At 39.1% G+C, this 17,335-nt stretch overlaps 1 protein-coding gene across 1 annotated transcript; it reads right to left on the bottom strand.

Annotated features, from left to right (window-relative positions):
• Nucleotides 1-1,020: 1,020 nt before the first annotated feature.
• Nucleotides 1,021-9,241, bottom strand: LOC308092508 (troponin I, fast skeletal muscle-like). The gene is made up of 6 exons (XM_080438437.1): nucleotides 9,122-9,241; nucleotides 8,594-8,633; nucleotides 3,500-3,628; nucleotides 3,137-3,226; nucleotides 1,916-2,092; nucleotides 1,021-1,390 (listed from the first exon to the last, which is right to left on the bottom strand). Exons 1-6 carry the CDS (start codon nucleotides 9,127-9,129, stop codon nucleotides 1,319-1,321), a joined length of 516 nt encoding a protein of 171 aa, XP_080294563.1. The 5' UTR covers nucleotides 9,130-9,241; the 3' UTR covers nucleotides 1,021-1,318.
• Between the last annotated feature and the right edge of the window lie 8,094 nt (nucleotides 9,242-17,335).

Raw genomic sequence — 17,335 nt, 5'->3', positions numbered from 1 at the left:
GCCAAGAAGTGATCTATCGCCATCTAGTGGTCGATGTCCTGCATGTCTCCATCTATTGGCAGTGACATCCAAAACTATCACCTCCACTCAACAGCCTTAAAGGGATAGTTCACACAAAAAATTACTTATTTCTATCAATTAGACACCCCATGAAGCCTTGAATTCATGGAGACGTTTTAGTTTTTGTCGCATTCCTAAGCCAATACATTGATGACCGGCGGAAAGATGCTAATGTCTCCGGCAGGAGACTCAAAGTTGACACTTTGTGTCTCCTACCGGAGCCGCCGCCGATCATTTAATTATTGGCTTAGGAATGCGACAAAAACAAAAAAATGTCCATGAATTCAAGTCTCCATGGGATGTGTAATCGATGGAAAAAAAGTCATTTGGGGTGTGAACTATCCCTTTAAAAGCTTGGTTTAGAGGTCTCGGTACAGAGAAATTCTTAAAGAAATTAGTGTGGCTTCCTATTTACTTTTGATGCACCACAACTATTATCTCTCATTTGGATTATTACTTGGACTGATTCTCATCGATCCCCATCGTCAAATACTTCCTGACATGTCGTTGAATACATTTCATATCAACCCTGACGTAGCTTGGCAACGTTTACACAAAATAATGTTGTCTCATCGCATATGATGTCTCATCATTCACTGGCAATGCACAGGATTATAGCTGAAGTGCTCAATACAACCTAATTAGAGCGAGAGCCCATTGTGAAAAACGAATTCACGATTTATCGTCTGAAAAGAGAAAAGTCTATAGTTGCAGATTAGAGGGGTTCAATTCAGAGACAAATTGTCAAGCCCCCCTGCGGAATCAGCCAAGTAATCAACCAAATTTCTTCGAAGGAATTGTCTCATATTCACGGGTGCATATATGGTTATATTATTCTGTGGGTTCTATGTGTGTTGCAGCTGTACTTTGGTGTCATACTCAACATAATATACAGTCATGCACTCCAACTGTAACCCACCAGTGAGCGAAAGACAAAATATCTGACGAGAACAAAGTGTATGAAATCAAACACATTTATTATAAAATTACCAGAAAACACACTTGCTAAATGCGAACTGGATAAATAGCTCTGGGCGAAGATAGGCCTTTGATCTACAACTCATAACTGCAACAGTGTGTCAAATCCTACTGTACGTCAACTATACAAAATGTACAGTGCAATGACAGGCATAAGGCTGAATCTTAATGAAACAAAGGGCATTTCAATTATATTAAGAATGTCACGTCTGTGCAGTCGTCTAGTTCCATAAAAAGTTGCTAACAGCCCAGAGCAAATACGAGAATGAAGTTGAATTGTTTATGCCTCAAACATCTTCTTCCTGTCAGCTTTGTCTTCAACGTTCTGGCGCCAGTCGCCGGCACCTGCAGTCTGCATGACATAAAAACACAATTATGTATCAGGACAGGAATCGTCACTTCCTCTGCTCGTCTACCTCTCCCAATGGAGAGAGATAACTGCATCGATTTAAAAACTACAGTCGTAGGAAGAATAAACATCACAAATGATAGAATCCCGCCCTATAGGCTTACTTATTTTCCTGCATGGGATTCTGTAATGTGTGATGTATTATTTATCAAATTAACATACTCTAGACTATACCATGCAGATTGTTCAAAATTATGTTTCATTCACAAAAAAAACAGTTATGGCTTGCAGCTTTTGTGAACGTAGACGTAAACGTGGTACTGGAGCTGAATAAAAACACTATAAAACGGAACAAACAGCAGCCGCACACTGAAAACACTGTGCGGATATCAGTTTAATGCAAGGCTTTCATGAAAGCTTTCATTAAACAGATGTCTGCACAGTGGGGTTTTTTTAAGTGTGCGGCTGCTGTTTGTGGCTGTTTGCAGCTTTAAAACGAATCCCATCCGGTAACTTTAAATGTCTTACATCCTCCTCCTTCTTCTCCTTCTTGACCGTCTTCAGGCCGGCCCTCAGGTCCATGTTGACCGACCTGCTGGTGCCCAGCAGGGCCGCCAGCATGGCGCTGGCGGACATGCGCACTTTCTTCAGGGCGGGCTTCTTGACTCCACCCAGGTCCACCATCTTGATCCTCAGGTCTTCAATCTAAGGAGGAGGGATCACACAAGGGTCAAGTCGTGTGAGCGAGCGGTGCATATATTGGTGTATTGATGCCACTATCTAATATAAGCCTAATTTGTACTCCCATCGCATGACGTTGCGTAAAAAATGCTCAAAGATCTATTACAAAAAAAACGCGGGAATAGCAGCTCTACATGCTCATGAGGTGTCACGGTGCGATGTGTTGTGCGCTTGTAGATCAGGTATTTCCGCCGCGTGACACCATAAGTATAAAATATATAGGGCTCAAGTGGTTGACGGGACGGTGATATTGATCACCGTCAACCACTTGGCTGGGGGCATCCTAGCCCTGGTCCAGAGCGTTAGCGAGTTCTCTCTAAGTAGCGATGTATTTTATTTACTCCACTGCGCCCTCTACAGATCTGGTCAATGGTAACTTATATCGTCGAGATCTGTAGAGGGTGCAGTGGAGTAAATCCTCCTATAATTTGACAAACCTCTGTGGTGGGTGGGTGGTCGGTCGACGGTGGTGAGACCAAAACTGTGTGCCCGGTTCTCCTCAGTGGCTGGAGCAATTGATCTGAATTTGCATACTTACCATTACCATCTGAACGGAACTGCGAAGCCCGTTTTTCGATTTCACCAAATCTCAGCTGTTTATTAGCGTTTTTTGCACGACGGGACGCGACGCGCAATAACCCCACATTTGCAACTACTTTCGCCTGCGCACTTCACCGGGTATGGACTAGTAACAATTTAGTAAAAAACGTCTGGTGGACTTCATTTTCTGCCCCAAAGAAATATGTCAAAATATGTTGTTCCAGGCCCCCCCCCCCCCCCCCCCCAGAAGCAAAGATTGGAGTTAAACATTTCATTTACACTTTAAAACATTTATATATATTTAATATATATATGTTCATATATTCAAGATTTGCACAAATTATTCCACGTTTTTTCAAAATAATTGCCAAATAAATCTTAAAATGACACAGATGTGTTCCCTGATTGAATGGGTTATTTATATACAGCTCATAGCTTGTGTTCCACACAGGAATTAAGGCACTCTACCTCTTTGTCGCCCTTCACCACTTTGGCGTGTTGGTCGTACCTCTCCTCATCAATCGTGTCAACCTGTGACGCTAGCTTTTTACAAATTTCCTGTCCACGAAGACACACACACACACACGCACACACACACACACACACACACACAAACACGTGTTGCATATAATCAGTCACTGAGGGGACAAATACTAAAAACTATACAAGTTGGGGATTAGCAAATGTTTTATGTGTTAGTTTTGTGTGTGTGTGTGTGTGTGTGTGTGTGTGTGTGTGTGTGTGTGTGTGTGTGTGTGTGTGTGTGTGTGTGTGTGTGTGTGTGTGTGTGTGTGTGTGTAAGACATGATAAGAGTGACATGAAGGTTATACAATCAGTGCCGCCTGGTCTCCAGAAGTGACGCAGGAGCCGCAGGTCTCCTTCATGTAGGCATCCTTCGCTGCAACCAGCTCTTTCTTCTCTGTCTCCAGCCACTGGGCCGCAATGGTCAGCATCAGCGTCTGGAGAGATAGATAGATAGATAAGTGTTAGTTAACGGCCCTATTGTGGGCGCTAACATTCAGTTCTTCTGCAAAGACATTTCGGTTTAGAGGGAAACACTACAGCAGTGGTTCCCAAACATTTTTTAGCTAAAAAATGTTGACGTTTGCCACGGCACCCAAACTAGTAAAAATAGCAGATCTGCAAGCTCACAACCGTAGCTCACAGCAGTGTCGCTTCGCGCGGCTTTGCGAGCTTGTAGATCTGCTATTTTCACTACTTCTTAAGCATCTTTTTTTTTTATGGAAATTATAATTGTTTTTGGTTTATTTTATTTTTTTATCTTAATATAAAGCGTCCCGACCCAATGTTTGGGAAACAGTGGTATATAGGGTTTAAGTTATACAAATTTGTTTTGTTTTTCACAAAAAAGAATCACAGTTTGAGACTCTGCGTTCTCTCAAATGGACTTCAAACTGATGCGGCAGGAATTGAAATTGGTTTAATTTGAAGCTCACAACTCTGACTTCCCCCTGTTAGAAATACAGTGCGCTGCTGCCCTCTGCTGGCCCGTACTGTTAACAACAACACTGTACTGCTGGGAGTGTCTTGACCCCAAACCCCTGATCAGTTTTAACAGCTGTTTCAATGGGATGACCATAATACAAAGTCCTGCCTGCACACCAGTGGTGGGAAAAGTACTCAAATGTTTTACTTAAGTAAAAGCATCAATACCGCAAAGTAGAAGTACTCTGTTACAAGTAAAAGTCCGGAATTCAAAATTTACTTGAGTAAAAGTACAAAAGTATTGGTATCAAAATGTACTTAAAGTACCAAAAGTAAAAGTACTAAGACGTTTGAAAAGATCAGATCTACAAGCTCACAACGCGTCGCATCACTTGTAGATCGGCTATTTTCAAATAGCCCAGGTATAAAATAGTGCTAAAGTGGTTAATGTATGTTTTATAATGAAATAATTAAATCTGCAAAGTAACTAAAGTTTTCAAATAATTGTAGTGGAGTAAAAGTACAATATTTGCCTCTGAGATATAGTGGAGTAGAAGTAAAAGTACCTCAAAATTGTACTTAAGTACAATACTTGAGTAAATGAACTTAGTTACTTTACCACTGCTGCATACGTATGTTGTGTATATTATACACTCTCTCGAAAACAGGGGAGTGTCTCTATTCTCTAGATCAGGGATTTTTTTACTTTTGAAATCACAAAGAAAAACAAAGTGATCTAAACATATCCAAAATGGTGAACTATTGCCTTCAGCTGTTCCAAACATGCAACTTTCCATGAACCATTTTAATTACAACAGTCCACCAGTAGAGCGCGCTCGTTTATTTTAATAGAAGCCTTATTAACTCTAATTCTAGTGTTCATTTTTGTATATTTTTAAGCCAAGGTTACAGCAATACTCTGAAAGGCATACTCAGGAATGTGAAGTTTTGTTTAGCAGTAAAGCTGTAGTAAGTTGATAGAAGCATTACTAAATGCTAAATAAAAACAAAGTTACAACAAATAATAATTGTTAATATCCCTTATTTATCACATATTTGACTATTATGGGCTTTTTGAGTAATGGGGTACTACTGGCGAGAGTGCCGATAAACAGGGGCGGGCTGGGACCAAAATTCAGCCCTGGCTGTAACTCTCAGAGTTACAGACCTGTAAGGGCACATTTGCTTCCTCAATCATTTAGCTGGGGACCCCCCCCCCCCCCCCCAAAGGACCAAAGGACCCCTGGGGGTCCCCAGACCCATCTTTGAGAACCACTGCTCTGATGTACAGTAACCTAACTAGTTTGTCAGTATTTTTGTTTGATTGGTGTTGCATATATGATTTTCTTGTAGCAGGACCATATTTTGAGACAATTATTAGAAGAATTTGATCAAATATCAGTGTATTAAGATCCTAAGATGTCTAAGTAAGTCAAAACTTTGATCTGAGGCCTCTGGTTATAAGCCTCTCAGAACAGCATCCACATCCCAAACAATCTCTTATTCTAATTCTAAATAACTTGAGGCTAATTTATAATTCATTCCCTTTTGACATTTTGGCATTTTTATATAATTTGCGTCAAGTGAATCAGTTGAAAATGCACTATTCTGTTGAGGAACATTTTGTCAAAAGGTTCCTGCTAATGACATATGTAATTAGCCGTTAAAGTCATCACTGATGGCTACACAGTTTACAGGTTTGAAACGGCAAAACTTTACTGTATTTTACAGACAAATACAGTTACAAGTATAATCCATTGTACTTGTGAAAAATATCAGCAATCGGTACATTCAAATAGCACATGTAGCCTTACAGCAGAAGGAAAACATATTTTGTATATCTGCAGTGATGGGAAAAGTACTCAAATTGTTTTACTTAAGTAAAGGTTTCAATACTTTAATGTAGAAGTGCTCTGTAAGGTTTCAATACTGCAATGTAGAAGTGCTCTGTAACAAGTAAAATTATTGGTATCAAAATGTTAACACACTCACCGCCAAAGGGGAGAATTCTCCCCTTTTCAGTCAATGGTGTTTACCGCCAAAGGGGAGAATTCTCCCCTTTTTAATTATTTTTTTTTATTCTGTTTTTGAATTCCTAAAATGTTTCTCAAATTTTTGAGTATAAATTTATAACCCTAACCCTAACGAATTAATAATAAAAAATAAATTAAAAAAATCCATTCACTTCAATGTTAAAAAATAAACAGACAAATAATTCACATTGTTTCTATAAAAAAATTATTAAAAACCCTGGCAGTGGGTGATTTTATTATGAAAAAACTTTGGCGGTGAATGTGTTGTTAAAGTACCAAAAGTAGAAAGTACTCATAGGCAGAATTTATAAACTTTTGAAAATAGCAGATCTACAAGCTGCGACGCATTGTGAGCTTGTAGATCAGATATTTTCAAATGGGCGAAATACATATAGGGCTGAAGTGGTTAATGTATGTTTTGTAATAATAATCAAAATCTACAAAGTAACAAGTAACTAAAGTTTTCAAATAAAGTAGTGGAGTAAAAGTGTAATATTTGCCTCAGAAATGTAGTGGAGTAGAAGTAAAAGTACTGAAAATTGGAAATCTCTTGTAAAGTCAAAGTACCTCAAAATTTTACTTAAGTACTTGATTAAATGTACTTAGTTACTTTACACCACTGTATATCTGAGCTGCTCGTCAACAGAATAATCTCAAAGCTTGTTCTTTGTTAGGCCACCAGGAGGCGCAAGGAACACTTCTCTCATGGCAATGGTTTTAGTAGAGATGTGATATCTCAGAGGGAAGCACTGGTGTAAAGTAACTAAGAACATGTACTCAAGTACAGTACAAGTACAATCTTCAGTATTTACAATTTTCAATACTTTTACTTCTACCCTACTACATCTCAGAGGAAAATATTGTACTTTTTACTCCACTACAATTATATGAAAACTTTTGTTACTAGTTACATTGTAGATTTTGATTATTATTACAAAAAACACTAACCACTTCAGCCCTATATATATATTTCGGCCTATTGAAAATATGCGATGCTCACAATGTGTCGCATTGTGAGCTTGTAGATCGCTATTTTCAAAAGATTCTTTTATACATTTTGAACTTGGGAAATGGATCATTATGCACAATGAGTACTTTTGTTTTCATACTTTAAGTATTCTGATGCAGTTACTTTTGCAACTTTTACTCAAGTACATTTTGAATACGGGACTTCTGTATAGCTACATTGCAGTATTGATACTTTTACTCAAGTAAAACATGTGAGTACTTCTTCCATCACTGGAGGTAAGATATCACATAATGTATTATTTGGTAATCTTTACAAAGTAACACATTTTCACAAATACTGCAAAACTGCAGATATCTTCACAATTATTGACATTGTTTACCATAGTAAACCATTTAATTGAAAACCAACAACAAGCAGATCACGACTACCCTAAAGGTTAATATATGTTTTCACTGTAACTCGACCCTTTCGACAAGTGCCAGGGAATAAAAACAAATAACATATTTTCAACTGAAATATGTTGAGTATATAGTAGAAATGTGTCCGTCCTCAAACTGCCACATGATTTCAGATCAAATCATGACAAGAAATGATTGGCCATGCAACCATATAATCAGAAGCTGCCAAAACGATGGAGGCCTGGTTAACAACTTAAGCCCTTTTTTTGCTTTTACTTTGAACTACTTTTTATTTATATAATGTATTTTACCTTTTTACTCTTTCAAGCATAAAAAAGTTTGGACCAAAAAACAACAGCAACCCATAAATAGCCAATCTACAAGCTCACAACATGTCACATTGCAACGCATTGTGAGCTCGTAGATCAGGTATTATCAAAAGATTTGTGAAAATTATTTCACCTGACATGCCCAAAATATGGACGCCAGGGTTAAAGTGAAAAAATAAAAGGAGTGGAACAAACCCAGGTTTTATACAAAGTTTCTAAAGTTTCGGTTCTATAATTTTACCTGGCAAATATGAAACCAATCAAACTTGCAGAAAGGACATAAATGCAATGAACGCTTGCACGTGAAAGATTAAATGCTCAAGATGCAATCTATGCCCTCACAGAATCACACAAAATGTGCACTCGCACATATAAACACATACATGTACGAATGCAGCAGACAACTATAGGGTTTCTCTCTACATTGTTTGTATGGTAACTGTATATCATCATCATCAAGTTCCTAAACTATACACAACAAAACGCTCAGCGTTAATTTAACTGGACCCTTGATTATTTTCTTGATTCATTTTTTGTTTATTTTATTGATTCAATTATTTTTTACACTTTAAAATCCTTCCAAGTCGGCCAGGACACCCATGACCCAGCAGGACCCATTCAAATTGCATTATAAAACAAAATGTGAGACGCCAGAGGGTTTTAAATGATCACTCAGGATTTCACTGTATAGCATGTGCCAATTCCCACAGTCCCCACAGACTGACTGAATAAAGGAATAGTATCATACCTTCAGGTGATGCTTGCGGCTGGAGGACATCTTTTTCCCTCTAACGAGAGACAAATGAAACGCAGCATTGTTAACAAGTATGTGGATATAGACATATAAATCGTATTAACCCATTTAGACCTGAGGCTGATAAAAAAAAACGCCTTCTAAATCCTAACCTACGTTTTTTTTAGGAACTTGACATATTTATTCAAAAATGTATACGTTGGCTATTCAAAAATAGTAGATATACAAACAGTGAGCATGTACATCTGCTATTTTTAAATACATTTTGAAAAATCTCAACAATATTTGGATTTTTTTTAATAATTTATGCATTTTTTCTTATTTTTAAAAACAAATCTTCTCTTCTGGGGGTCCCTGGAACAAAATATTTTCAGATGGGGTTCCACGGTCAAATGTATATCAATTTGGGGGTCCTTGACCAAAAAGAAATTTCCCGGATTGAAGGGAATAAGAAGGTAGCCTATAGGATTTCCAGGTCTAATGGGTTAATATTTAGTCATAAGCAAGAAACAAGCCACTTACTCAGACATCTTGGCTGTTTTTGTGCTTCACAACCTGTTGAGACAAACAACAAGAGAAAGGAAAGATGTGGAGGAGAATATGAGGACACACCTGTTCATTAACTTGGATATCAGAACTGACCATGATGGCGTTCCAAGGAAACACGATCCATTTGATCGTTGATGGAGTTTCGAACTCAAGGAGTAACGCGGGCTAATTTTAGGCGGACGGATTAAATGTCCGGACTCAGCCTCCTTGATAAGTAATTTTTCAGATGCTAAGACCCCGTACATCAACACTCAACACGGAATTTAGCTCCTAAAAGGAATGCGTTGAGCCTTAACACTCGGTACACTTGGGTCCGGCGGCAAAAGATTGTTGAAATGCTGTGCAAGTATACAGTTACGACCTCGTCCCAACTCAATCAGTATTTACTTTCTAAAGTAACACAGCAAAGAGCCTTATGTTCTCAATACAATGAAATGTCATAAAGAGGTCCTTTTTTACCCCTAATCATAATGTCCAAAGCAACTGGAAGAAACACAAAGACAAACAAAGGAACAGCAACTGGCCTCATTGAGCACAGATGCAAATGCATGTCTACAAATCTAATTCTACTCGATACAAATTCTTAAAGACACTGAACGGAGCTAAATAGGTTGAAGCTTCACATTTTATTTTACTGTAATATCACGCTATAGCTCCAATTAAAAAAATCCATACTGTAATACCAAAACGAACTCAACAACAAAAATACACTGTTTTTAAAGACCTGCTAACTCCACTCTACCGAGTAGATTCTTTCAGCCGACTTGCAAGAATCACATTTCTGCCGGAAGTTTTAACGCTTTAACACATTACTGTCGCAGGCTTCCCCAAAGGTTAAGCAGTCAACAACCGTCAAGATTAGGACTTCAGTTCTACTATCTTCATGCACAAACCAAGTGTATAGATAGACAGAGGGAGAAAGAGGAATAAACAGAAGTATATCTCACCTATACAAGAAAGATGAGGAGGGAATAGGAGCAGTGCCTTTGTAGAGAAAGAGACAAACTGGCTAGTCACGGTGAAAAGACATTACACTGGTTATATATGGGGGGTCACATTTGGATCCGGGCCTGTTTATGGAAATGAAGGCGTTCTGAGAACCAATAGGCCGGCAAGCTCCTGAAATATCATCATTGCCTATGCCAACTCACCCTGTAAATCAGCCAACTTCGAGGAGGAGCCTGATCACGTATCTTTTTATGACTAGGTCCCGGTGCCACTTGTATGCTAAAAAAAGGGGGGGGGGGAATCATCATGATTCTCCCACGGACAATATCAGCTGTGACTCAGAATCCTGTTTAAGAAACGCAATTGGTTAATAAAGTTCAGGGACAGCAGGCTACTTTGAAATGACACTAAACTTTTCTGTTCAGTCATGCCGGACTGACTGTGGGTTTTTTCTTTTTCTTTCACGTTAAAGGGATGGTTCACCCAAAATGGATATTGGATATCATGGATATTTTTTTTGTTTTTGTCGCATTCCTAAGCCAATAATTTGTTGACCAGCGGACCGGTAGGCAGCGGTTCCGGTAGGAGACACAAAGGAGACTCTTTGTGTCTCCTACCGGAACCGCTGCCGGTCATCAAATTATTGGCTTAGGAATGTGACAAAAACAAAATAAATATCCATGAATTCAAATCTCCATGGGGTGACTAATCGATAGAAAAAAAAACATTTTGGGGGTGAACTATCCCTTTAAGTATGCATGCCAATATGCCAGAATCGTTTGACTACACAGGTTATTTTTGTAGTGTTTATTAGGATCCCCATTAGCTGGCTAGCAATAGCATAACGACAGCTAATCTTCCTGGGGTCCACACATAACATGAAAACATAACATTCGACAAGACATTACAGGACAACGACATTACGATTTGACAATGTAAATTTTCCTCTAAACAGTGAATCTGTCAGACAGACATACCTGTTTAAAGTACGAGGCTCAAAATCCCAAGTGACTGTATAAGCGCCATCCGTAAGTAAACTACATTCAGATTACATACCGTTGGCCTCATAGCATAATGGCCTAACTCACTTTTGGGTCAAATTGACATTTTTGGCATCATTGTGCCTTATTGCCCCTGTCCTAAGCCAATCAGAATGCTTGTTACATTCCAAAATGACTTAGGCAGAAAGTGCTTTAAGTCAACTATTTTTTGACTTAGGCAGAAATGATTTAGAATGTAACAAGCATAACAGATCTATACAAGTTCACAGTGTGTTGCGAGGTGACACGCTGTGAACTTGGCCATGTTGACTGCTCCGTCGGCCACTAAAACCCGCCTTAAACAATGAATATTTATTCAAATATTAGAAGGACGGAAATGTTTAATAGGCTGAGAACATTGTCAATAAGGCAGGATGAATCAGTGAAGATAAACATGACTTAGGAAATATGAGTTTTAGTCATTTAGGTGACTTAGGCAGAAAGTGTTTTTTTTTGTCTCCTGAAAACCTTAAAAATATGAGTTAGGCAATTATGCTATGAGGCTAACGATACAATACTGTGACCCGCCATTGTCTTCAATACACCATCTTTTTGTTAATCACCTATAAGAGCATAGCAGAACCTACTGCATCATTTAAGATAGCCTATCTAACCAGCATCGTTCAGCTTCAAGATGGTTGCAACAGGCATGAAATACACACCAAACTAGTTTCCCACAAGGCGAAAGGAAAATCTGCCAAGGCAACACCTATTTATGGAGGGATCCATAAAAGTTTTACACAGCAGGGTTAATACTCTGGGGTAATGGAACTGGGGGCAAATAAATAACTTCACACAGGTCTAAGTAACTACTGTAGACATCACACTGCTGAGTCACTGCTGACTTTAACTTTTTTTTGGATTGATTAAATACTTTTATAAGTCAGAAATACAAGTCCTGGGGACTTGTTTCTAATGAAACTCACAACAAACTTGGTTTGTCTAACTACATGTCTAACTGCTTTAACAAAATACTAAACTTATCATGCAAGCACAAATAAATAAACTAACTAAACAAACGGCTCCCAAATAGCCACATGTCAGTCTGTGTCAGGAATTCAGATTCCAAGAGTATCAGCTACACAAGATAAAAAACAATCTTGTTCCAGCAACTGCAGAAGGCTGCACACAGGTCAGTTAACAAACACAAGCATGCTGCATGCCGTCCCCGTGCCGGGTATCAGATTCAGAAGCAAAGAAACGAGGACAACCTGTGAGGTCTGTCATGGATAACGCATACCCAGCGTTAGTATCCTGGAGGTCTATCATGGATAACAGGGTCAGTATCCTGTGAGCGAAAGAGAGAAAATGACACTAAAAGATATATAGAAACTACTGATGAAATATTAATCGGAGGGCAATATTTGTGTTGCCCTCCCATTGCTCCCAATGTAATTACCAAGCTCACATATCTATCATCTATTAATACTGTTTTAATCACCAGCTTGCTTGGTTAGTGTTTCCAGACGAGATCCAGATTTGTCCTCAGAAAAACCTCTCGCGTAATATTTGGCAGTGTGCGATTCTGGCGGTAGAGAGGCCTCTCATATTAACACTCGGGCTATAAAAGATAAGGGTCGTCTTCAGGTAGCCCTAGCAAGCTAGTGTTACCTTCTCCAACCTATCGGTGACAGGATCATTTACATATTTGTAGAACCTGTAAAACAACGAAAACAACGCATTAGTGGGAAAGTGATATAGCCTAAGCATTCACTATTAGCAATGTTCACCCAGACAGTATGTTTTCACTTTGTAGAAATCCTTACATGTGGACTGTATGTGTATAAGTAGCCCACGTTATGCTGTTTCTGTATATACAGTAGTATATACTGTAGTACATATACTTCTGTATAATACATCCATAATACACCCATTTGAGGGCAGCAGTTAAACAGATTTACACTAAAAAGAAAGCTCTGAAGTCAAACCTCTCTCGGCAGAACGGTAACTTAAGCAGTCCTTCAGCGGTGGAATAGGTCCATACTCCCTTCATGAAGCCCGATAAGTTATTACCTGCGTAGAAGACGTCTGCTATTCTGATAGATTCTATTTAAGACCATACATTAAAACTGTCACACACCCAGGGTGCCTGGTGACTCAGTCTAGTCTAGTTAGTGCGCAGACCTGATGTGCTCCTTGTGAATGCCGAGGACACAAGTTCAAATCCGACTACCAGTCTTGTATAACGTCTCTCTCTCTTTTCTCTCTCTCTCTCTGCCGTTGGTTTCCTGTCTCTCTTCTACACTCACCTACTGTATGTAAGAACGAAAAAAAAACATAAAAGTTGGGGGGAAAATAACAAAAAAATAAAAAAAACATAAAAGTTGGGGGAGAAATAATAATAATAAAAAAAAAACATAAGTTGGGGGGAAAATAAAAACATAAGTTGGAGGTTTAATAACAAAAAAAAGAAAACATACAAGTTGGGGGAAAAATTACTTTAAAAAAAGAAAACATAAAAGTTGGGGGGAAAATAACAAACAAACAAAAAAATATAAACACAATATACGGGTGTCATATCCGTATAAAGTCTCTCTCTCTCTCTGCCCTTGGTTTCATCTGTCTGTCTCTCTCCTTCAACTACTGTATCTAAGAAAGGAAAAAAAAACACAAGTTGGAAAAAAAAGAGAACATAAAAAATGCTGAAAATATAAGCACGTTGTACAGGTGTCACATAAGTTAGAAACGTGTCTAGACAGTATTATATGAAGTAGCTTCACTTAACCAAATAATAGTACAATCCTCGCCACACATTATGACCATGACCAGGTCTGTCTATGGGAGAGTCATTCATAACTGGAAGGGTTATGATGACAGCTTTGTCAGACGTCAATGATGATCACACTACGGTTCAAATCCTCTCCTGCTGGGCCGCATAGTGATGGCTACCCTTACCCACACTTCCATGCCGGGGCAGTAGGAGGAGGTGTCATATGGTATGTATGATACTGTCAAGGAGAAAAGAGACGCTTCGACGATGAAAGCCCAATTCATCGTGCGACGGGTGTCGTGTCGGTGTCGCGTGCCCCCGGAAACAGCAGATCTGCAAGCTCCCGACGCGCTGTGTCCGCGCCTCGTCGGGAGCTTGCAGATCTGCTATTTTCGAAACCCCCCCCGACATCCAATATGAGTCCCAGGAATGTTTGTAGTGCGATTTGTAGTTCATAAGCGCCTGCGGGAGATGGAACGATGCCCTTTCCTCACCATCTAAACACAGTAACATGAATATCTCACAGTAACGGATATTGAGCGAATATTTCGCGGTAATGGATATTTCACGTGCGTACTGTACTCGATAAAATATTTATGATGCTTGAAACCAAGCCATTTGAGCCTACTTGCTATGTAAACGTTAAGCTCCCTCCGCTGTTAATTATGTCTTGAGCAGGCCTTTGATATAGGCTGATATTAATATTGCACTTTGCAAAGAGCTAAATTACAGCCAAGGTCTGGTGGGATGAATGCACACATATCTGGACAAAGAGGAATACCAGAAGCCAATTAAAAACATAGAATATGACGAAAGAAGAAAATAACGACTCCCCCCAAACATCTACCTAAATGTGTCACTATAAAGTGCAATGCCATGTTTGCCCACACACCTGTCTAGCATGCAATGAACACACGTTGCGGTCGGTCAGAAACCTCCTATCTCCATTTTCTGACTTTTTGTGTTTTTTCGTAAATGAACTCCTTACTTGATCATACTACAGCGTCACACAAAAGCATCAAAGGTAGCAGATCTACAAGCTCGAAACGCGACGCGAAGCCGAGTTTCGAGCTTGTAGATCTGCTGCTTTTGCTATTTTTGAATTTCAATCCTGAAAAGTAACTTATGAGGTTTCCATCCGACGAGACGATATGCAACGTATATACTGTACATGCATGAATGAACGTTTATAAGTGTGTTGATTTGGATAAACACCAACTCACCATACAAAAAAAGTGATACTAGTATGACAACATATCAATGATAATAGCCCATCATTTATTTGCAAATCACGTTTTTTTTGTGTGGGGAAAACGCTAAAATAAAGTAATGCTGTGGGAATAAACTGTGAGTAAAAAACAATGACATACAAAACACATCCTACCAAATCCCCTGTGTTGGTTTAAAGCGGCACGATCTAACTTTTTACACTATGTAGCTATTGCCGTGACAACAACTGGCAGCCTAGTAGCTGATGAGTGAAAAAATGATTGTTATATATGATATAATGTTGAAAATATTGTTGTAACCTACTTCTTTGGATGTCTGACGCATCTACCTCCTGTCAGTCATACCTTCAGTGTTCTCACTTCAGTCTCCAACTGTTAGTCCTATAAATGTTGGTGGGAAAAAGAAAAGGTCAGATGGTGGCCAGTATAACAGAATGCATGAAGTAGCAATTAGCCATTTGAACCCTAGTGTCTCTATTCTGGGCATGTTATAATAGGCAAGCATTCAACAAAAACATATCAGATCTACAAGCTCAGAACATGTCGCAACGCTGCACGTTATGAGCTTGTAGATCAGCTATTTCCAGCAAAGAGAATAGTGGGCCAAGGATACAAATGATTAAATGTGAACGACTTGGCAAGATCATTGAACAAGACGTTTAGGGGACGGAGGACAGCTGTACAACTGAACACAATAAATGTACTAAGATTTTGATGACATAAAAGGGCATAGCAGCAACATTATAGCCTGACACTCAGCCTGAATTTTCATTCAGTTTCACTCCATTATTCAGTCTGAAAGCCCTCTCATTGCAGCAGTTTTCTGAGATGGGGGCGTCGTCAAAGTGGGACTCTTTGGTGATTGGTACTGGATTATCCTGATCCCGATTGGGTCGTTTAGATTTGCAAACGAGAAAACCCCGCCTTCTACAGCGTCACCAGACCCTGGCTAGCGATTTCAAGGGCTGGAGCCAGGCTAGCAACATTACCAAGCATGTACCAAAAGAAATGCCTTGTGTTTTATGATCAGCATGTATGATGGCTGGGATAGTGAGGCACGTAAGCTCTGAGTATTGCTCAGTGTCTTCTTACTTAACCATGCATTCAATCCGGGAACGCATCTGTGTCATTTTAGATTTCTTTGGCTATTCAAAAATAGCAGATAATATACAAGCTCATAGTGCGACACCGAGTGCAGTGCTATGAGCTTGTATAGATCTGTTATTTTCGAGAAATCTTGAAAATGTGTGCAAATCTTTTAATATGTATATTTTTAAAGCATTTTTTTTTAAACTCAAATCTTTGCCTCTGGGGGTCCCTGATACAAAACATTTTCAGATGGGGGTCCGCGGCCAATGTATTTAGGGGTCCTCCTTGGCATGAAAAATACTATTGTTCCTGACAAGGCATTGACAGCCACTGAGCCATCCACCCACAACTCACACTGGACCAGTGTGAGTGTCAGTGTTGCCATGTCCACTCATTATAAGCAACTTTGGGCTTGTTTTTCTGTTAAAGGGATACTTCACTTTAGGGCCGGGGAAACATTTAAAAAATATATTAAAAATAAATGAAAAAAGTTATGGAAAATTCATGGCCCCCTCACGCATTAGTAGGACACTCTAATGCGTGAGGGGGCCATGAATTTTCCATAACTTTTTTCATTTATTTTTAATATATTTTTTAAATGTTTCCCCGGCCCGAAAGTGAAGTATCCCTTTAAGTCGCTTGTAAATATTGGTGGTTGCGGTTTTTTGGGCTTGTTTCTAAAGTGTAGTTGCTTATTTTGGGCTTGCGGTCTAATGTTGTTTAAACCAGTGGTTCTCAAACATTTTCATGTCAAGGACTGCCAAATGAATATGAATTTGACCGCAGACCCCCCTTCTGAAAATAATTTGTGCCAGAGACCCCCATACAAGATTTGTGTGGATTTGAAAATATTTCACAATTTTCACATTTCTTGCAAGATTTTTCTTTGAAAATAGCAGATCTACAAGCTCACATCGTGACACGTTGTGAGCTTGCAGATCGGCTATTTTCAAATAGCCAATGTATGTAGGTTTAAAGTGCTCATGTAGCCTATATTAGTCACTTCTTTTGGGCTTGTTTTCATAGACCCGGTTGCTTATTTCTCTCACAAAAATCAGGCAACACTGGTGGGCCGTTGTCTCTTAGTAAAAAGTAGGGTTGTCTGGACTCTGGAGGTCAGTGTTGGTACTCCAAAAGTTCATGTTGTTCTCCTGAAGGTGTGATGACATCT

Source organism: Gymnoscopelus braueri (genome assembly GCF_963280865.1).
Source record: "Gymnoscopelus braueri genome assembly, chromosome: 9".
In the NCBI taxonomy this organism is placed as follows: domain Eukaryota; kingdom Metazoa; phylum Chordata; class Actinopteri; order Myctophiformes; family Myctophidae; genus Gymnoscopelus; species Gymnoscopelus braueri.
This window is presented reverse-complemented; position numbering and strand designations above follow the sequence as displayed.